At 51.7% G+C, this 22,438-nt stretch overlaps 1 protein-coding gene across 4 annotated transcripts in view; it reads left to right on the plus strand.

Moving 5' to 3' along the window:
* Positions 1–10,623: 10,623 nt before the first annotated feature.
* The window catches only part of RNF157 (ring finger protein 157), a 65,213-nt gene continuing 53,398 nt past the window's right edge, over positions 10,624–22,438 (plus strand). For all 4 annotated transcript variants that reach the window (XM_054593190.1, XM_054593192.1, XM_054593191.1 and 1 more), the window contains exon 1: positions 10,624–10,982. In XM_054593190.1, the coding sequence (XP_054449165.1) occupies positions 10,895–10,982 (88 nt within the window). In that variant the 5' untranslated portion in view covers positions 10,624–10,894. The remainder of the gene's footprint in view (positions 10,983–22,438) is intronic.

Raw genomic sequence — 22,438 nt, forward strand, 5'->3', positions numbered from 1 at the left:
GCTGAGGGGAGGTAGAGGGCGGGCTCCCCGTGAAGCTTTGTATACCTCTGCGCAGCATTTCTGACTTGGAACTCCCGATTGACTCGAGGCTCAGAGAGAGCAAGAAAGCTACCCAAGGTCGTACAGCCTGCCTAATTTACGGTAGCCATGGGTCGGGCTAGATCGGGTTTGACTGATTCAAGAGCTCATTGCCTTTCTCCCCTCCCGTGAATTCTTATTTTTAGTTTCCCTCTTGTTGCTTTAGGATGCCAAGACAAAGGGGCAATGGGGTTGGGAGAAGCAGAAAGATATTAAGAGAACAAGAGGATGATGGGAAAGGACGCAAGTGCCCACACAAGGTAAACGAAGTGAAGCAGCGCCCAGCCCGCTGGGCAGCACTCCCTGAAGGGCAGCCTAGGAGGTGGCGGCCCGGGCTCTGAGCGTGGGACAGCTCCCCTGTAGCAGGGACTTCAAAAGCTGTTGCTGGCTGGGTTTGTTTAGTGCGACTGAAATTTGTTATTGTTACTTTTCATTGCAGATTGATGCCGTTTCTCCTAGACGGTGGGTTAGGTAGACCTGCCACTTTCGAAGCCTTCCTTTTTTCCTAGTCTTTCTCCTTAAGGCAGAGTGCTTCCTCTACTCCAGGCAAACTCCCGCCATCCTCTGCGACATCCGAGATGTACGTCTATTGAGGATGGGCTATGACTCCAGCTCTGCTCAGCTCTGTATTTGGATTTACCTTAATTACTACAACAGGCCAGCCATGTGGGGACTGTGCGTCAACAAATGAGGAGGGCAGGGTCGGAGAGGTGAAGTGACTTGCTCCAAGTCACTCGGCTAGCTCGGGGTGCAGCTGGGATCTGAACCCACGTACGTGTGGTTTCCGCCAGGGCTGGCGCCCTCAAATATCACGTTCTGCTTTCCAGCCTTGCCTGCGTCCTGAGCCCAGCTTATTTTCTCCCTCAGGGACACTGAGAAGATATAAAAAGCTTGTCTGTGTCGTTCGAACTAGCAGGAAGTTCGGAGCCAGTCCCCAAGGGGATGAGTTTATGCGGGTTGATACCAGATTGCATTTTCACCAAATGTCATATATCTTGCGAGGGACAAAGGCCACACCACTCCCAATGTAGTTAATGGCATTTTCCAAAGCAGCATTGGTGGGCTGTACTCTCTGTCCTGTACCTGCCAGCCCGGTGATAAGGTGGCCTCGCCTCCGGTTGCCAGGCGTGTCCTGTGGTGGGTGAGTCCCCGGCAATCATTTCGAGGGGACACCAGAGGGTGGGTCTTTGCCAAGGGGAAGAGGCTGGCAGGGCAGAGCAACAGCTTTCCAAGGAGGGCCCTCCCTCCTTCTCCGGAGTCCGCGACTGCCAACTGGGACTCAGGTTCCCGGCCCCTTTCCCTCAGGGGACAGGAATTGATCGGCCTGGAGCCGGGCCTCTCTTCGCTCCATCTCGCGTCCTCCGCGCGGCAGGCTTGTTGCTGTGGCAGCTGCTGACCTCCAGGTTGGAGGCAGCCTTCCCACCTGGATGCCGTTTTTTTTTCCTTAGAAATAAATCATACACCAAGAGTTTATGTGTGTATAATCTATGCACAGTTTGAAAAATCACCCATGGACCCAACCTAGAATTTAAGAAGTCCAGAGCCAGTGCCTTTGAAAACCCTCACATGACCCTCCCCAAACACATATTCTTTCCTCCCCAGAAAAACTCATGATCTTAAATTTGCATTAATCATGTCCTCGGTTTTCTTTGTCATAGAATCCTGTCGGTGCGTATCTCCAAACAAGGGGGGGTGCGGGGGGCGGGTGATAGATTGATTCCACTGAGTAAGGGTGTCGCCTCGTGGCCGGGCTCAGTCTCTCTCTCCACGGACTCTGCGGTGCGAGCTCAGCAGAGCGCACTTACGAACGAGGACCACCGCGGCGAGGGCGGGCTCGCTCCTGTCCCGTGACCGCAGGCGGCAGCTCCCACCCAGTCAGCAGCCCCAGGTCACCAGGAGGCCGGCGCGGAGAACTGAAGCTGGGAAGGAACGGGGTAGGCAGAAGGAGAAGGAAGGGAATTTTGGAAGAAAGAACAATGGAAACCAGAGCACAGAGCTGCCTTAGAAGCAAGCGTAGGGCCAAGCGCCCTCAGGGCACCTGTGGGAGCCATGGCTGGGGGAGGGGCGAAGCTTGGAGAGTCAGGGCCGGAGTCGACCTGCTCTGGGCAGTGGGAAGGAGAGCGGTTAGTACTGTCGCCTTTATCCACAACCACCGCTGCCACAACAGCCACAAACGGCCCGAGCTTTCACAAGGAGGTGTAGGGACTCCTCAGATGAACCAGGTTAGGCCAAGCTATGTTGACGTAACGCGGAATCCTGAAGTCTTCCTCCTCCCCCTCATGAAGTTCACTGCCATCTGGTGACTCTCCAGAAATGCTGCCCTCTGGGCAGTGACCGAGTGACCCAGGCTGTGGGAGCCCCCGGCCTCGCAGATCTGAGTTGGCAAAACACAGCCCTCCAGCTGCTGCCTGTTTTTGTCAACAAAGTCGCATTGGGGCCTGGTTGTGCTATTTGTTTGTGTAGTATCTCCGAGGGCTCTCTGCTAGGGCAGGGTGCGCAGTTACAACATGGACCACAAAGCCTAAAAGAGTTCCTCTCCGGCCCTTTGCACCGTCTGGAACAGGCCAGCAGGCAGTTAAGTGCTTTAGCCCGGAAGTAACACACTCCATTCACAGTTCACTGTCTGGAGGAACCATGTGGCCACTCCTCACTTCCAGGGGCAGAGGCTGGCCCTCACCCCACCCCCGCACGCCGGGTATCTGCGCGGCTGAACACCTGCCACGCTGCTCCTCCACTCGGCAGGCAACGTGGCTGAGCCTCGCTTCCCTTGCTTATCTCTAACTCTCCCAGCCAAAGAGGGAATTGAAACAGACGAGGGCTCAGAACAAGGAGAGAGATGTTGAAGGGGTCTGGTGTTTCTGATGAAATGCTGCTTGAGGTTTCAGGAATCGTCATTTTTGGATCACCACACTCAGACCCTATTAATAAGCACAAGGCTATGTTCCCCATAAAGAGGAAGGAAGTATTTACTGAGAACGAGCACACTGGGTTGTGCACGGCAGCGCCGGGAAACCACCAGCAACATCCGTGCCAGCGGCCCGGCCCTGGCGGCGGTCGGAGCACAGGCCGCGCCCTGCCCTCCGGGGGCTGCCAGGCGCGAGCTGCCCGCTGGCCCGACTGTGGCTGGAGCCCAGTCGTGAGACCTGGCTGCGCAGGGAGACGGGCGTCTGTCCGGGCCTGAAGGCAGCTACAAGGCGCGAGGCTCACCCAACCGCCTGTGGGGAGGCAAGTTATTCACCCGCCAGAGCTCGCAGGATGAAGTTCAAGGCCCAAAAGGACTTCCAGAGACAAGAGGAGATGGAGGGTCAAGGGCTTGTTGAAAATGGTCCTCATGCGCACGAGGAGATTCTGTAGAAGGAAGTGGGGAGGATGAGGAAGGCAGATTAAACTTGGAGGGAGGCGGGGTGAAGGGGAGGCGCAGAGAAGTCCCCACGCCCAGGCTTGACCTCTGGTGCCTCTGCAGACGGAACTGCTGCCCATCCCCACTCCCCGCCCCCGCCGGCCTGGCGACCAGCAGGCCTGGCACCGGGGAGGGTTTTCCCCGGGAAGGCTGGGAGGACAGTGGGACAGGCAACCTGGGTGAGGCCTGGGACTTCGAACTCAGGTGAACCTCAGGCAAGTCCGTGCTCTCTGCACCTAAAGCAGTGAGCTTCCGGTTTCCCACCAGGGAAGCGGCGGCCACCGTGGGGCTTCTCTCTTCGGATGGCTTTGCAGATGACAGGAGGCGATTCGCGCAAAAGTGCCCAGGTGGAGTCATGGCTCAAAAATGATTGTGCTCCGTGCTGCTTAACTAGTCATTTATTTGGTGAGCCCTGACTGTAAGGGAAGCACCTGTCTTCCCCAGGCGGTACCGGGCTCTGGGGAGGGGAAGCCCGGGCGCATGGCGCTCACGGTTTCTGTGGTGTCAACAGTCCCATCACGGCCAGTTCAAGGTACCGAAAGTGTGACAAGGAGCTGGCAAAATTCCTGAATAATCAGCTCAGGAGAGCAGGCCAACTCCATGAGTTCCCCTTATAACCCGCAAATAAGTGAAAAGTTAACATGAAAAGTGGCTCACAAACCCCCTCCCGCTTCAGAAGGGTCCAGGCACAGGGGCCCGAGGGCCGTTCGTTGAGGGGCGACATTCACTGCTGCTGCGGAGGCGCTTCGGGGAGAAGAAAGCGGGGCTGGCTTCTCCTCTGGCCACTCAGCAGCCATCACACGCAGGAGGGTAGACGTGTGTGCCCGGCACTTTGAGATCCTGTGCGCAAGACGTGATGATGTCTCAGGAGGTCCGCCCCCCCGCCCCCCCATCCCATGTCCTGCCCAACGAAGGCAGGGCCTCCAGGGCACATCCTGGCTCTGACATCCTGGAACTCTGACTTTTAAAACCTATCTTTGGAATCTAACCACTTCACAACAATTTTTTTTTTAAGTTTAAAAAAGTTAGCATTTAGCCCTGGCTGGTGTGGCTCAGTGCATTGAGCGCCAGCCTGTGAACCAAAGGGTCGCCGGTTAGATTCCCAGTCAGAGCAGGTCCTCAGTGGGGGGTGCGTGAGAGGCAACCACACGTGGATGTTTCTCTCCCTCTCTTTCTCCCTCCCTTCCCCTCTCTCTAAAGATAAAAAATAAAAAACAAACAAAAAAAACCCCCCTAAAAAATGAAAAGTGAAGTACAGAAAAAAAAAGTTAAAAAAGTTAGCATGTATTGAGCACCTGCTGTGTGCCAGGAGCTCTGCTAGGGTTTCACAGGCCTTTGTCTAACTGAATGTTCAAACCCCCTTTGTTATTCTCACGTCTATTTATAGGTGAGAAAACTAAGGCTTAGGGAGATTGAGGAACTTTTCCCAAGACACACAGACAATAAGGGAACTGCTGGTTTTTGAACCTGTTCTGTTTGGCTCTGGAGTCTGTGGGCCTTTTGCCATTGGGGGCTGGGGATGGCCCGCATATAAGGATCGGATGAATTATACAGAATATTATCCATCAGTAAGACGTTGGAGGAGGAAAGCCAGGGTCTGAGGGGAGGCTTTGCAGAAAAGTCCAGGACTTCAGCTGAGTGGAATTCACCTGGGCCTGCAGGAGTTGGCAGGGTGCACGCCGGAGGGTTTTTCATGAGCAAACGTGAGGAGACTGACGGCTGCGTTCAGGGTGCAGGCGGGTCCCCGGATGAAGCATCTGTTTTGTGTGAGGTAATAGGGAGCCACTGAAGGTTTATGGGCAAGGGAGGAATGCGACGACTGCTGCACATCAGGGAAGTGAACCTGAGAGTGGTCCTTTTTTATTCTTTTAAAAAGATTTAATTTATTTAATTTTAGAGAGGGGAAGGAAGGGAGAAAGAGAAACATCAATGTGTGGTTGCCTCTTGTGCGCCCCCTAATGGGAACCTGGCCCACCACCCAGGCATGTGCCCTGACTGGGAATCGAACCAGCGACCCTTCGGTTTGCAGGCTGGCGCTCAATCCACTGAGCCCCACCACCAGGGAGGGGGTGGTCTTTAGAATGGATGAGAGGCAGGAAAAACAGAGAGGAAGCTAATGGAACTGCCAGACCTCGTTTTGTACACAGATTTTATCTTGGAATATAAAAGATAACAGTATACAACTAAGCAATATAATAAACATACACCTCATGGTGCCTTTAAAAGATCTAAGGCTTCCAACAGTTTACTGTGGGAACCACAACAGTAAGGAGCATTTCTGTTTATTACTGTCAGGCTCCCTAATGAGGAGAGTGGTTATCACTTAACTAGACAAGCAATTAGCTCAGAAATAAATGTGTCACTGTAAATGAGGTCATTGGATTGCTGGCGGGTGGTGGACTTTAGCCCGGACTCAGACTTTAGCAAGGACACACTATGTGTGTGTATATGACACTCTTAACCTACTTGTTGAGAACCTATCGAACGCCTGGTGGCTGACGCTCCTTTTTTCTCCTCACCCTCTGGTGCCTGCGCTGGGAGGAGCTGGGTGGCTATGGCCTCGGCTCCAGTTTCAGGGGAGTCGGGGGGGAGGGGTCAGAAGACTGCGGCTCAGAGAAGCTGCGGGGCTCGCTTACCCCGGCTTGAGGCCCGCGATGACAGCTTCCGTGCAGGAACCGACTCTTGCGCGTCAACACTGCACTTGTGCTAGGATTCTGAGCTTTGTCCTTGACTTGCTCTCTCCTCTGGCACGGGCTCTAAAAGACAGCCTACTCCGCCAAAAAGAAAAAAAAAAAAGAAGAACAGAGAAAAAAAGAAACCCAACCAGCAGCACGGGTTTCCCACTGCGAGGCCCAGTGCCTGCCGCCCGGGTTCCCGGGCCTGAGCAGCCGCGCACCCCTCGCGCCCCTCGCTGAGCTGCGGCTGCTCGTCTCCCTGGGGCGGGGCGCTGGACTCCATGACCTTCAGGCTTCTTCCAGGTCTGAAGCTCCAACCCAAACACCCATTGTCAAGGAGCCCTGGGAGAAGGAAGAGAATTCGTTCTCCTCCTCTTCGTTTGTGTCTTAGTGACGGCGGCTGCACATCTGTTCGAGTGGCGTGAGGGCTGGCACCACGCTGCGCCTCCATCCTGGTTCCTCCGCGCAGCAGGAGGAAGACGCTGGGCTCTTCCCCGGCCTGGTGTGTTTGCCCGAGAAGGGCAGAGGGGCCGCTGATCTGTACCTACTGGGCTGAAAAGTGTTGCTGCATTTTCACACTGGCTCTTTCATGCCGTGTGTGGGGTTGAGCTCCAAACCAAAAGCAGGGCAGGATAAGCGAAGGCAGAGGTGACTGTGTGCACAGAAAGGAGCTCACCAGGCCTGGTGCTTGCTAGGAATGACTTGGGGCAAAGCGGAGGCAGAGAGAATGGACTAATCCTTTACACTGGTCCTCGAGGGGGATTGATGCCAAGCACCCGCCTGGCACTGAGAGTGAGCGCCAACGTCAGGGTCGCTCTCTAGGCGCTCGCGCTCCTCCCCCTGGGCCCGGCCGTGCTGTCTTCCATTTGGGTCTTCGCTGGAAAAGTAGATTAAGAAGCTACAAACCCGTGGAGTTTACAGCTCTTTGAACAGGTCTCCTTTGTTAATGGCACATAGCAGAAGAGGAAGTTAACAGTGAGGCGTTCACAGGTGGCCAGAAGCAAACTGTGAAAGCCCATTGCTGGTTTCCCAGGGGGCGAGGTCGTTTCCCTCAGCAGGACCTCAGGCTGCCAGAGGAACCGTCTGCAGGGTCCTTAAGCACTTAGGATGGCCCTCGTAGGGATTAGCTGGCACAGCCTCGCCCACTGACCTGGAGCAGGATGCGGAGTTCTCTGTTGGTGGTTTTAGCTTTAATCCGCTGAAGCCACGGCCAGGGATCAAGAGAGAGATCAGAGGCCGTGGGCTGCTATTGGGCCCTATCGTTTTGTTTTGTTTTGTTTTGTTTTTTTAAAGATTTTTAAAGAGAGAGGGGAAGGGAGGGAGAAGAAAAGGGAGAGAAACATCAATGTGTGGTTGCCTCTTGCGCACCCCACACTGGTGACTTGGCCTGCCACCCAGGCATGTGCCTGACTGGGAATTGAACTGGCAACCCTTTGGTTTGCAGGCCGACGCTCAGTCCACTCAGCCACGCCAGCCAAGGTGGGCCCTATCTTTTGGGGAGACTCTGCGCTTACTCAGAACAGCCAGGGCTCCAATCTTCCTATCCCCTCGCTGGTGTGGAAAGGCCAAGCCAACAGCCAAGAAGGGGCCCGGCTCCGCTCCTTCCTGTCCGCGGGCGCCCCAGCCCAGCGGCCTTGTGAATGCCGAGCTACAGACACGCCAGACAGGGCTGCCAGCTGTTCCCCTTCAGGCTCTCTCCTTCCTGTTAAAGGGATCCAGGAGAATCCTTGAAATGGCTGGATGTGTTACAAAGGTGAGCTGAAACCAGGACAGCCAAAATGAACAAAATTAAAAGCCCAGAGGGATGAGCTGACCTGGAAATTATTCGTCCATGTGCTTCCCCCGCACACTTCTCCTTTTTCCGTCAGACCCGAGGTTGAGAAGGGCTCAGACCCAATGAACAATGTTCTCGGCTTTTGCCTCCCTGCATTCCGCAGATGCTTAGAGGAAACCCCTGAGACCCTTAACGCCGGGCGCTCTGTTGGGAGTCTCCGGGCGGCACCCACAGCCGGGGCTGCCTCGGCTGCCTCGTGGCTGTTTACGCGAAGGGTACATGGTGTTTGCTGGTGAGTCCCCTCTGCACGCTGTACCCTCCCCAGACCGTTTGTTCATGTTAAAGGCATTTTTATACTTCTCCCCAGGGCAGTCACTTCTGGGTTTTTTTCCCTCTTGTCTGTGCCCTCCTGTCCCTCAGGCCTTCTCCCTGGCCCAGATCTCTAGCAAGGGAGCCAAGTGGCGCCCAGGAAGGGCCAGAAAGGAATGCAGGACAGGTGGCCGGAGGGGCTGCTCCAGGGGCGTGGGCGCTTATCTGCCCTTTGCCCTGGACACTGGCTAAAGTTCTCTTTTCCCAAACTGTAGCACTTTGTGACTACATTGTAGAAAGTGGGGCTCTGAGTTAGTTCACAGAAAGTCTCTTTGATCTAGAATTTTCTCTGAACTGCCTCCTATGCCTTTCTCTCCTGTCTCATGACCCTAGACAGCTGGCCATTGCTGCTTCTTCTCCTCCTCCTCCTTCTTCCTCTTGCTCCTCCTCTTCTTCCTTTCCCTCTCCCTCTTCTCTTTCTCCTTTTTCTTTTTAACTGAGCCTGAATTCAAATATTGCTGGAGGGCTGGCCTATTTTGGAGACTGATACTTGCTACTCAGGTCTGAGTCCAAAATTACCCAGTGGTTAGGCTGCCAATTTGTCCAACTCAAAACCCAGTGCTTTTTCTCTGCCTCAGTTTCTTCACCTATAAAATGCCAGTGTTACTAGCGTGCGCTTCATAGGATTGCCGCAAGGGACGCAAGCTTCAGCGCGCGTGAAGCTTTAAAAAGGGCCTGGCACATGGTGTTCGGTAGGTGTCCACCGATGTCATGGTGCTATGCTTTGTTTCTCTTGACTGCTCCAAGCATCGGTTCATGACTCGTCAGTGGGCAGTGAAACCTACTTATAGGCTTGGGGGGCTGCAGGCCGACTGAGGTGGGGCCGGAAGAGATCCGTGGGAGCAGCAAGACTCGGAGGCCCGACGGAGCCCCTTCCGTGCCTGGCTCTGGCTGGGAAGAAGCAACCCTCAGGCACAGAGAAACCCCCAAGGGGGGTGGTACCCCTTTACAAATTGCTGAGAGCAGGAGGAACAAAGGTTTCTGAACGGAGCCCAGGGTTATGAGGCAGCAGTTTGCTCTGTGAAGTGCTGAAGGCCAGTCCTGAAACTTCCTGCCTTGTAGTTTGCCTTTACCCAGTAATTACAGGTAGGACCGTGGGTGGGGAAAGATGCATCAAGATGGACACCGGTTCCCACCCAAAGGTACGTCTGGAAGCTTTATAGTGGTTGGGGCCCGGGGCTGGAGGGAGGCCTCTGACCTCTGCCGGAAGCGCTGGGGCTCGGGAGAGGCTGTTGGCATCCTGTCTGGGCCGGTGACTCGCCCAGCCATTCAGTTGGCTCCGTGTCGGTCCATGTAAATGACCAGAGAGGAGCTCCTGCCACCCTGGGACCTTGGGGAAAACCAAGGCAACGGGTCTGTTGGCTACTGCAGAAAAGAGGGCGATGGGAAAGGCAAAATGTCACCGGGCAAAGGCAAGACTCTAAAAAAGTGGTGTTCCTAACCCAATCAAGGAGACCAGACACCCCAGGCTGTGCATTAAACCTTGCTGAGGAGTTGTGAAGTCATGTTCTAGCAGCTGAAATTTTTGCTGATCAGTCCACCCTGTCAGGAAAAACAAAACAAAACAAAACACACCAGACCTACAGATAAAATAAAAGGTTTAAAACACAGGTGTCTGTAATTAAGCTTTGGAATGACGTCTCCTGTCTGTCCAAGCTCCCCGCTGTTCGGGTGTGGGGTTTTATCAAGAAGAGTGCCCCTGCTCTGCCTGCGTTGCCCAGGGTTGATTCCCTTGGAACCGGGCCTTTTCAAAGTTTTCAAAAGATGCCATCGGAGGTCGACTGTCCGGATCTTATCTTGGTTGATGCTCTCCTAAGTCCAGGGCTGCCGGAGCTGGACGCGTGACCCCATACACAGATGGCGTCTGTAGAATCCTGCGATTTGCAAGATGCTGCCCGAGAGGGACGGCGGGTCACAAGCTCGGACTCATTCCCCCTGACCCCTGGGAGGCGGGATTGGCAGTGCACTTTGGGGCTGAGGCGCCCACTGTGGGGCGAGGGATGCCAAAGCCTCGTAACCCTCTGTGGGCGCCCCTCTGCGGGGTTCGGACGATCGGCTTTGCAGATGCCTAGCTGGGGCTGCCGGCGGCTGCCTCCCGGCCAGGAAGCCCCGGGCCGCCTCGGGTTTGGGGGACAATGGGGAGCGGACGCGGCCGGGCCTCGCGCGCCGCGCGGTCCTCGGAGCCGAGAGGAGCGGGCTCCGCCGGGCCACGCGCCCTCGGCCCCGGCCCCCGCCCAGGCCGCGAGCCCGGCCGCCGCTCCGCCGCATCCCGCCGCCCATTGGCTGGCGCCGCACGGCCGCTCCCTCCCCGCCGCGCCATTGGCCGTGGCCGCCGCGGTCCCCGCGCGGAGCCGCCGCTGACATCACGCGGCCTGAGGCGGCGGCGCCCCCGGCCCACCCGCAGCCCCCGTCGCAGAGGCGCCGCGGCGGGGCCCGGCGGAGGATGGTGCGCGGCGTGCCGGGGGCTCCCCGCCGCCAGGGCCGCAGCGCCGACGCCGAGGCCGAGGCCGAGCCGGCCGCCCCGGGCAGCCGACCCCCGCTCCGGGCGCGGGGCGAGCGGCCACGCTGAGACGCCCAGGCGGCGCGGGAGCAGCGGCCATGGGCGCCCTGACCAGCCGGCAGCACGCGGGCGTGGAGGAGGTGGACATCCCGTCCAATTCCGTGTACCGCTACCCGCCGAAGTCCGGTGAGGGCGCCACCTCGGCTGGGGAGGGTGTCGCGGCGCTGCTGGGAGGGGGCTCCGGGGGTCCTGGGGACCGAGCGCTCCCCGTCGCCGCAGAGCGATCTTGGAGGGAGGGTGGTCGTGCAGGAGGAATGCAGGGGTGCTGGAGGGGCTCGGCGGGGTCGCCGCGGGGGCCCGCCGTCGGCCGGAGGACGTGAGCGGCCTGCGCCCAGGCTGTCCCGTGACAGATCCCGTGCCCGGGGGACTGCGACTCCTGAGGGGCGGGGTGCCCTGGGCGCAGGAGCGTCTGCCGGCCGCAGCGCCAAGTCCCTTTCTTTCCTGCCGGGGCTCCCTTTCCCTTGGGGAGCTGAGGGGCCGAGGGAGGAAGGCTTGGCATCGGAAACATGCACCTGCGCTGGGTGGGGGCCCTGGCCGAAGCACCCAGGCCCCGGGAGGGACAGGCGCCGGTTCGAATTCGGTTTCTCAGGGGACAGCTCCCATTGGCTGCTGGAGGACGGAGGCCGCAAACGGGTTTTCAGTGCTGATGCTGTTCAAGGGGCTGTCAGGAGGAGCGAGAAGTGTTTATTTAACAGAAATGTTTGGGAATCGAAGTAGGAGTCACCCGCGCTGTTCCTTGGCCAGAGTAGCAGCAAGCCTTGGGTCCGGAATGGGGACAGCTCCGGGACCCCGAGCAGGCGTTTCAAATGGACACAAGTATTGTGTTTGTCTTCGGAGTCATTGAAAAGAGCAATGTCTCCAGCCTCCGGGCTGAGGCACCAGGCATTGGAGACAGAGCAGGGTTTTGACAGCGAAGGGGAGAGGCTCACAAGCTTGAGCACCAGCCAGCTCTGCGGCTGGTGCACGACCAACTCTGCTCTTTGTTTTTTGTTGCTTTTCTCAAGACTTCTGGGGGCCTGTGACCGTCCCCTTCTCTTTGGCTTAGGACCTGGTGGGGCTTTTGGTGATTTTGGAGAGGTGTCAGAACTGGACAGGAGAATAAAGACATGCTAATGAGACGAGCCAGCTTCCCAGCAGCGTGTCCTGGCTGTGCCAGGTGGAAGCGGGGAACCAGACAGTGAACCCGCGCCCCTGCGGAGCACCTGCCAGAGCTGCGTTTGTCACCGCGGTGGTGCCAGAGAAGGAACCCTTGCAGACCGGAGCATGCTCAAGAGCCGTTTTAGAACAGTCTGAGGTACAGCGGTGGGTCACCCGAGTTTTAATGGAGCTCTAGCGAATTGTGACCGTGTGAACCGGGTGCCAAGGAAGCATGAGTTTTGCTTTTTCATAGGTGAAAATAAGCACAAGTATTTGCGATTTTTTTTTTTAATTTTTCTGAAATCACTTAGCTTTTATTGATCAGGTTATGGAGCACGGCTTGCTGAGGTTGGAGTTTCTAGCAGAGTTTGCCTGCTGCAGAGCATCCACGTCTCCGTTGCGTATGGGAATTCGCGCAGGTGATGCACGGGAAGGCTGTTCCCCAGAGGATACTAATATGAGTATGAATCTTGGCTGATGGTAATGGAAGGATAATGGACCAAACTAAGTCTTTTCTGAGCCAACACATTCAATGCCTACAGTCTTAAATAATCCTCTCCACTCTACCAGTTTTTTAAAGTTGAACCTAATTGTTACTCGTTTTTTACCTTTTTAAAAAATCCTCCCCCCCCAGGACACGCTTATTGATTTTAGAGGGAGGGGAGGAGAGGGGGAGAGAGAGGAAGAGAAACGTCCCTGTGAGAGAGAAACATCAGTCGATCCGTTGCCTCGCGCTCGCGCCCTGACCGGGGGTGGGACCCGCAGCGCAGGCGTGTGCCCTGACCGGGAAGCAACGGCAGCATCGCAGTTTAACGGGACGCCGCTCCGACCCGCCGGGGACACCTGCCAGGGCTGTCCCTCACTTTCGATCAGAAATTTTGTACGAGAGAAATCTTTGCATCGAGTGGACCAAATTATTTACGTTGCAGGTAGAACACAGAAAATAGGCAGCGGAGCATTCACGCCCCAGCCAGCAAGCTTTTGTGTACTTGGACATGTGTGTGAGCTTGCACATACCAGCATGCACGGGTCTAGCGGCATCTCTGACTGTTCCCCTGGGCTTTAAGTTGACCTGGCTCTCTATGGGGTTATAGTATTTTAGACCCGAAAGGGACCTTTGAAAGAATTTGGCCTGAGACCCACTCGTTTTGCCGGCGAGCCAACCCGCAGAGGGATGCGCCAGCCTGCCCGGGTGACTCGGCGGTGCCCGCCTGACGACCCGTCAGCCTCTGCCTTCCGCAAGGAAGTCGGTTTTGAACTTGCCCTTGATGGCTGCGGCATGGAGGCTATTCTGTGTCAGAGCTGAAACAAAACCCAGAGCCCTGTCCCTGTTGAGGACCCAAACTGGCTTGATTTCGAGGCCGCCTTATCTCAGGCCTGGCAGGGCACACAGCCGGCAGTGCGGTCCCCCGGGCGCCGGCGGTCTCCGCGGCCTGCGCCACAACCATTCCAGAAACCAGCGCTGTCGTCTGCCCCGTGGTGACGGTCCCCGTGATGGCCGCCCCCATGCCCAACGCAAGTGGCTTTTCCTTCTTTCGTAATTTTAAAGGAAACCCTTAGTTTTGTATGCGTACTGAACTGGAAACATTGAAAAATTATTGAGAACAGCCGATTTCGTGTCAGAACTTGGGTTTGTCGCTTTTTAATAGAGGTAGGTGAAAATAAAATAGCCTAAATTATTTAGAATTACTTATTTTTGGAATAACTATGTAGTCACACAGTCAAAGTATAAAAGGATGGAAAGGCATCCTGTGGCCGCCCAGCCCGCCTGCCCGCCGCGCCCCGCCCCGCCCCAGACCTGAAAGCGGCTCTCAGCTTCTTCCAGGGTTCCTTGTGGAATCGTAAGCAAAGCAGGCACTTTGCACTCTTCTACACCTTGTGTTTTCCACTTGGAGAGATACTGGAGATATTTTTATATTATCTCCATATTGGAGAGTTTTTTTGGTTCTTTTTAAACAATTGTATAATACTACTTTATATGCACGGGACATTATTTATTTTTTTTAACATTCTCTCCTATTGATGGATATTTGGGAGGTTTCTTCCCAGTCTTTCACCATTACAAACCATGCAGCGATATGAACACTGATCATTTAAGTAACAGGAGAAATGGTGGCTGTTTGTTTCTCTATAATATTCCTGCCTTAGTGTAGAAAGGCATTTATGTAGGGCTCTTCTGCATTTGTTTTGGGCTTGGTCGTTTTTGAGTTAGAAGCTGAACATGCTATTAAATACTTTCCTAACGTCTTTGCTTCTTTCCACAGATCGTGTGTTTAGCAAGGGTTGGCGTTGCCGAGCGATGGTTTTTAATGCCCGCCTGCCCATCTTGTGAAAGGGGTATCGCATTGCTAACAGGCGGCTCTTAGGCCTGTTTCTCTATCCAGGAAGCAAAGGCATGCTATAAAGACCATTTAATTTATTTTAATTCAGTATCTGATCAATCTAGTGCGCTTCCCACTGCGTATTTGAGCAAACTGAAGAACAGGAGGAATTAATTTTGCTCACGTGTTAAGAGGTAAACCTCTTACAGGAATTCAGGACGGTCGTCAGAATCCTGAGCGGCTCGCGTTGCTGCTCTCCACTTCTGTTGTGCTGGTGCACGTACGTGCTCGTCCCGTAGGTTGGTCCTGTGGCAGGAGCAGTTTGTAAAACGGGGGCGATAAGTCTTTGCCTGTCACATAGAGAAGTTTCCCTTAGCTTTTAGGAGCATCCGTTTAATGTTAGTTTCAAAATGAGACACTTAAAAGTATGGCATTTACTACCTAATAAAGAATTATTTGATTCTGCCACAGTCTGGTTGGTACTTTAACTGAAATTAAGTAGGTTCCTGAAATTTGTAGTCAATGCATTTAATACCAGGAAAAGAAAAACCCCCAACTGTCATTCTGTTTAATGAGGAAGTCATTGAGATCAAGAGTTCAAATGCTGCTGTTATTTTTTAAACACTTGAAAGGTGGTAACTCTGCTACTTAAGGAAATTCCAGTGTTTTTTTCTTATTTGTACATTACTTCATTGAGCCCAGACTGTTTGCTTTCACTTCTGGATTTTGTCTTGCGTGATGGCGGTTATGCTCTTTTGTTCTTCAGCGTCCCTTTTCTCTTTCTCGTCGTCACCGCCCGTGCGCCTCTGCTGCAGGCTGGGCGCCGCGCTGTGCGCCAGTGCACGGACCCTGGTCCTGTGCCCGGCGCGTTTCATGCCCATGGCGAGCAGCAGGACAGAAGCCCCCAGATCACCTTGGTCATTCGCTGTGTGGAGCCCAGAGGGCCCATCAGCAGCACAAGGTGTTCGGTGGCTGTGTGAGTCAGGATTCTCCAGAGCAAGAGAATAAATGAGTATATGTAACAGTTATTGGCTCGTGTGATTGTGGGGGCTGGCAAGTCTAAAATTTGTAGGGCGGGCCGGCAAGCTGGCGACTTAGACAGCAGCCGACGTGGAGTCCTGAGTCTGATATCTGGAGGGCAGCCCGGCCGACTGGACACCCTCAGGCAGGATTTCTGTGTCAACGTCTTGAGGCAGAATTCCTCCTCCAAGGAACCTCAGTGCTCGCTCTTAAGGCCTGAACCGATTGGAGGAAGCCCACCCACATTATCACGGGGCTAGTCCCTGGGTAATCACCCTCCCAGCAGCCGCGGGCTAGTGTTTACCCTACGCCAGCACCGTAGCCTAGCCAAGTTGACAGGTAAAATTGTACATGGTGGCTTCCATTTTAATTAATTATTCTTACTACATAAATGCTAAGCTCGAATTTTCAGTTGCTGAAAGAGTGCTTGTATTATGAAAATGTTTTTTTAAAAACCAGACATTACCGTTTTTAAAAATCATTATTTAAAAATTAGGTGCCTTCCAAAATTTCAGAGCCCGTCACCTGGAGTCAGAGGCAGAACACATGTGCGCAGGGACAGAGAGGAAGACAGAATACACCGTGGACGAGTGGGATCTGGCCCAGGAACGCTAGTCTGGTTGAATAGCCAAAGAGTCAATCCATGTTAATGCACCACATTAGTGGATAAAGAAAAAAAAACCCCACACGATCATTTCAAAAGATGCAGACAAAACATGTGACAAAACCCAACACTCATCAATGATCAAAACTCTCACCAAACTAGGAATAGAAAATAACCTTCTCCACCAATAAAAGGCATCTATGAAAAGGCCACATCATACTTAATGGTAGAGAATACAATGCCTTCCTGCTAATATTAGGAACAAAGTAAGGAACTCATTATTGACTGGAGATGCTAACTAGTACAATAAGGCGAAACAAATAGACACCTAAAAAATTTTTTAAGTCATCTTGATTGTAAAGGAAGATGTAAAATGTCTTTATTCACAGGTGACATGATCTTGTATATAGAAAATACCAAGGACTCCACAAAAAAACCCTGCTAGAACTAATAAATGAGTTAGGAAGTTTGCAGATACAAGACCAATGTACAAAAATCAGTTGTGTTTTTATATAGAATAATAATCTGAAAACAAAATTAAGAAAACAATTCCATTCCCGTAATATCATAAAGAATAAAATTTGAAGGAGTAAAGTTAACATAAGACTTACACGGTGAAAATTCTAAAGTATTGCCAAGATGAATACTTTAACTGAAGAAGTTTAAAGAGATCTAAATAGATAGACATCTCATGTTCATGGATTAGAAAACAGTATTGTCTAGATGCCAGCGTTCTCCAAACTCATCTAAAAATTGAGAGTACATTCCTGTAAAAATCCCAGTGGATTTTTTTGTTTTTTTTTCAAAATTGACCAGCTGATCTTAAAATTTACATGAACATGCCAAGGACCTAGATTTCCAAAAACAATTTGGGAAAGGAAGAACACAGGCAGAAGGCTTTCCACTGCCCAATTTCAAAACCTAGTCTAAAGGCACTGTTATCAAAACAGCGTGGCACTGACACCGTGAAAGGCATATCGATCCGTGCAACACAGCTGCAAGCCAGCGATAAATCCTTACGTTTACGGTTAGGTGATTTTGATGAAAGTGCCAAGATAATTCAACAGGGAAAGGACAGCTCTTCAATGAATGGTGCTGGACAATTGGATATTAATAAGCAAGAAATGAATTTAGACCCTTTCTTCACATCACCAAAAATTAACCCAAAATGTATCATAGAATGAAAACACAACCCACAGAATGGGAGAAAATATTTGCAAATCATACATGTGATGAGGGATTTGTATTTAGAATATACAAAAGAACTTGTACAATTCCATAGCAACAACAACAAATAAATAAATAAAGGAGCAACAGTCTTCAATAGACATTTTTCTTAAAAAGATATACAAATGTACAACATGCATATGAAAAGATGCTCAACATCATTAGCCACTTGGAAATGGAAATTAAAATTAGTTAGATACCACTTCATACCCCCTAGGATGGCTACAAGAAAAAATAAGGACTCAGCAATTCCATATATATGTATGTGTATATATCCAAGAAAACTGAAAAAAAAAATCCATACCAAAATGTACACAAAAAACAAAAACAAAAGCAAAACGTGTACATAATGCTTATTCATAGCCACATTATTCATATTAGTTAAAAGGTGGAAATAACTCAAAAGTCCATCAACTGATAAATGAAACAACTGATAAATAAAATGCAAATCCACATACAATGCAATATTATTTGGCAATAAAAAGGAATGAGGGATTGATACTAGCTACAATGCAGATGAACCTTGAAAACACTAATGCGAAGTCAAAGATGGCCAATGTCCAGAAAAAGTGCAGCCATTGTCAATATAACAAGACAGTCTGTGTGACATGATGGAACCTGGCAGCCAAGGAGGGGGGCCTGGAACGCGCATGCGTGAACAATGACGACTTCACTGTACTAGTCAGTGGGGCCGGTAGATGCTGTTGAGTGAGCCTGTGTACTGTGTGGCTGTTGCATTCAAAATGACTGAGTGAGTAGAGCAATGAATCTGCATCAAATTTTGTGTTAAGCTTGAACATTTTCCCCTGGAAACTATTCAGATGACTCAGAAGGCTGCAACTATGGGCAACTGGTGATTGGCAACTTCATCACAGCAATGCACCCACTCATACATCAGGTCTCGTGCAGAGTGTTTTGGTGAAACATCAAATCACCCAGATATGGTGCCCTACGACCTCTGGCTTTTCCCAAACTAGAATCGCCTCTAGGGAAGAGATTTGAAACTGTTGATGAGATTCAGGAAAATACGATGGGGCAGCCGATGGCGACTGGGAGACCTGTGTGAGGTATCAAAATGTTGACATTGAAGTGGACTGAGGCGCCGTTGTCCTTTGTATAGTGTTTGTCGTATCTTGTATCTTCTTCAGTAAATGTCTCTATTTTTCATATTGTGTAACTGGATACTTTCTGGACAGACCTCATATATTGTATAATCCCGTTTACATGAAATGTCCAGAAAAGGCCAATCCATAGAGACAGAAAGCAGATTACCGACTGCCAGTGGCTGGGGGCGGGGAAGTGAGGACTGCCTGCTCATGGGTTTCCTTTTAGAGTAAGGAAAATGTTCTAAAATTAGGTGGTGGCGAATAGTTGCAGAACTCTGTGAATAGACAAAAAAGCCATTGGACTGTACCCTTTAAATAGGTCATTGTATGGAATGTGAATTATATTTCAGTAAAGCTGATTTTTAAACGGGCCATCAACCTAAGTACAAGAGCTGAAATTATAAAATAATCACAAGAAGCTCTAAGAGAAAATATTTATTTGATTCAGATTGGGCAAAGAGTCATTGATACACCACCAAAAACATAATCCATAAAAAGAAAAAAACCCTGATAAGTTGGATTTCATCAAAATTGAAAATGTTTCTGCTTCAAAAGACAACATTAAGATGAAAGACAAGCCGTCCTCTGAAAGAAAATGTTTCTAAATCCCATGAAGGATCTGTGTCCAGAATATCAAGAACTTTCGCCACTCAATTGTAAGAAGACAAACAACACAGTTTAAAAATGGACAAAGAGTTGATTAGACATATCACCAGCGAAGATACAAGCCTGGCTAATGAACACACAGAAAGATGCCAGGCCTCAGTAGTTCCTGGGGAGGTACAGTGAAAACCACAGTGAGACAGCACCTCACGACCACTAGGGGAGCTAAAATAAAAAAGACCCCAGTATCGAGTACCGGGGAGACGGCAGAGAAACGTGCGTTGTTCCCGGTGGTCAGAAAACTGGAATAACAAATGTCCGCAGACCGGTGAACGCTTTAACAAGACGCAGAGTATTTATACAGTGACACTCTGTTCAGCGATTTAAAAGGATGAACGATGGGCACACGTGACACAACATGGATTAACCTCGAAAACAGTCTGTTAAGTGAAAGTGGCCGAATGCAAGAGTGTATCTTGCATGAGCCGATCTGTATGAAATGGCTGGGAAAGGCAAGTCTACAGAGGGAGAACGGAGAACAGCATTTGTCCAAGGCTGCGGATGGAAGCGGGAATTAGTTGTCTACAGATGGGAGGGAACATTTCGGGGTGATGGGACATGTTTACACTAAATCGGGGTGCTAGTTAGCAAAGGCATTGAATTGTACACTGGATGGATATTATGCTGTGTGTATGGGAAGCCTCAATAAAGCTGTTTAAAAGGACAGAGCAGCGGGACTTATGCTGGGTGAATAAAATAGAGAAGAGCTTGATCGCTAAGGGCGGGGTTCTTGGGGGCAACGACCGTGAAGGCAGAATGGAACTCTCAGGGAGTCGGGTGTCGAAAGTCGTTAGTAACGACCTGAAGGTTGCCAGTGCTCTTGACGGATTTAGATGATAATGAATAGGTTAGTCGGTTGAGGCAGAGAGTTCTAGAAAGCTGGTGAGAAATAAATTTAGAAGCCAGGTAGCAGCCAGCGTTGAGAGGACCCCAGTGGCGTCCGAAGGAAGATTTATCTCATAGACACGTAGGTTGGAGGGGAGAGGCCGGAAGCACAGAGGTTTGCTGGGGAACTGAGCGTGGGAACCCGCTGTAACCGAGCATGCAAAGGCCGGAGGTCTCGACGAGGAGGCTTTCCAGGGGTGTCCCACCCGCAGCCCACGGGCCACATGCAGCTCAGGATGGCTATGAACACTGCCCAATGCAGAATCGTAAATTTACTTAGAACATGATGAGATTTCTTTTTGTGATTATGTATTGCAATGTATTTAATGTGTGGCCCAAGACAACTCTTCTTCCAGCGTGGCCCAGAGGCGCCAAAGGTCGGACACCCCTGCCACGAAGCACGCACTCAGGGTTTTTGGAGCTTTGATGACGATGACATTTTTAGCCTGGGGGACCAGAGGAGTGGAGCACCACTGACAGAAATTGGGAATCTGGAGCAGACATGGCTTTTAGAGTGAGTCCCAATGTTGGCTGGGGCATTACGGTTCCTCAGGGTCAAGGCCAATCAGATGGAAGCCCACCTACTCCCTCGGGTCACAGCGCGCAGACTTCCAATGTCCCCGCCTAGATTGCTGTGAACTCCCAAGTGACTCATGTCCCGGCCTTGGTGGGCCCTGAGCTCCGGCGTGCTGTCTTTGCCCCACCACAAGTGTGACATCAGTGCCTTCTTCAATGTCTCCAAAAAATTCCATTCCCAGGAAGTATTCGAAGCGTAGATTCTACTGAGGCTTTGCGGAGGGAGGGGCAGTTGGGGCTCACGTCGCAGAAGCCCAGGCGGCCGAGTAGCTGGCACCGGCCCGCCGACCTGGCCCTCCCATGCGGAGCTCCGCTGGCTCCTGACTCGTTGGCGCCTGCCCTTCTCTGTCGTAATGCCTCTTCCCCCTTAACTCTCCTGGTTTTGACCCTCCACTCCTCCCTCTGAGAAGAAAATCAAATTACAAAGCACTTTGCATCCCATCGAGAAGCAACGGAAGTGCCCATGTGCTTGGTGTGGCTCTCTGTTCTTCGGTGGCTTCATAAGGTACATTCCAGAAAAAGACTCCGCCTCCCCAGGAGGAGTTCTCATGCCAGCTCTTAAGATAAGATGCGCTTTACTCCATCTCCTTCCAGAGGAAAAAGTTATTCACAGAGTTTCAGGCGAAGATGGGATATCCAGATGAAAAGACAGGGCAGGTGGTTAAAGATCAGGACTGAAACGCTAAAGAGAGATGAGGGAGGGAGGTTTGGAAGTGGAGTGGGACAAAGGAGAAGCCGACGTGTATCAGTTACCCATGGTGCCTAGCCAGCTGCACACTCGTGGATCCCAACAATACTCTTCTTATGAAAGAGGTATTATCTCCATTTTACAAATAAGGAAACCAAAGCTCAAAAAAGTTGAATAATTTGTCCTAGGTCACACGGCTTGTAGAAGGCAACGTCGGCATCAAATCCGGCTCTATCTTAGGTCAAGGCCGAGGGAGGGAGGGAGGGAGGGAGAATGGATGAGAATGAGCAAATCGAGGGGAGGACTGAGCTCCTAGAGACACGTCCATGCTTAAAGCCTGGGCAAAAAGTGGAGCAAGTGAGAGGGAGGAAGAGACTCAGAGACTCAGAACTGGGAAGGGTTTCAGAAGCCAAGGAACAACATCCTCAGAAATGAGGGTCGAAGTCTTCGGAGAGTTCTAAGGTGAATGAAGTGTGAAAAAGACCGTTGGCCTGGTGGGCGTCCCGGAGAGCAGCTGCAGCGCAGTGGCGGGAACCATGGTAGAGACTTGGGGTGTTGCTGGATGTGGGATGGGAGGGTGGATATTAAGGGATGGGAGGTGGAACTGGTTCTTGCACTTGCTTTTTAAGTTGCGGAGAGAATATGCTTGTGTGAGGGAAGTAAAAGCCAGTGGGGAGAGAGGAATAGGAATGTTGAGAGAGGGCGGTTGTCGCGGTCTCTAGGAGGCGGAGGCAGGAGGGAGTGGGAACTTGGGTGGAGAAGTGAACCTTGGAATGAGGGCGGAGAATACCTTCCGGAGGCCTGAGAAAGTGTGGCTGGAAACATAGGCTGAGCTCCTGTAGCGCAGGACGCCCCGAGGGAAGCGCCACAAAGGAGAAAGACGGCAGGGGCAGGGCTGGGGGCTCGGGGGTGCGGGAAAGGTTTGGGTCCGCTCACGAGCGCCTTGCTCTAAAAACTTGTAAGGTAGCCGTTAAACTCTGTTGTGCTGGTTCAGAATAGAACAGGGCCTAGATCTAGGTATGTATAGCATGATAAAAATAGTATTTCAAATACTATTAAAAAATGGTATTAGTAAAGTTTCCTATTTGGAAAAAAGTTTAAATCCTTATCCTACACAATCCACAAGGACAAGTTTCAGGTGTGAAAACACTCCAATATCTCATATATATATATGTGTATATATATATATGTATATACATATATATATTTTTAAATCTTGGCCTTCGGCGAGGACATAGGGTAAAGGTTAAGAGCGCAAACAGGCTCTGAAGTAAAAGTAGCTGTGGCTTTGGGGCCAGGCGCTGCGTCTTACCAGCTGTGTGACCTTGGACAAATTACTTAAACTCTCTGTGCAC

Source organism: Pteronotus mesoamericanus, unplaced genomic scaffold, assembly GCF_021234165.1.
Source record: "Pteronotus mesoamericanus isolate MK-2021 breed Mesoamerican mustached bat unplaced genomic scaffold, CSHL_Meso_final scaffold_408, whole genome shotgun sequence".
Lineage (NCBI taxonomy): Eukaryota > Metazoa > Chordata > Mammalia > Chiroptera > Mormoopidae > Pteronotus > Pteronotus mesoamericanus.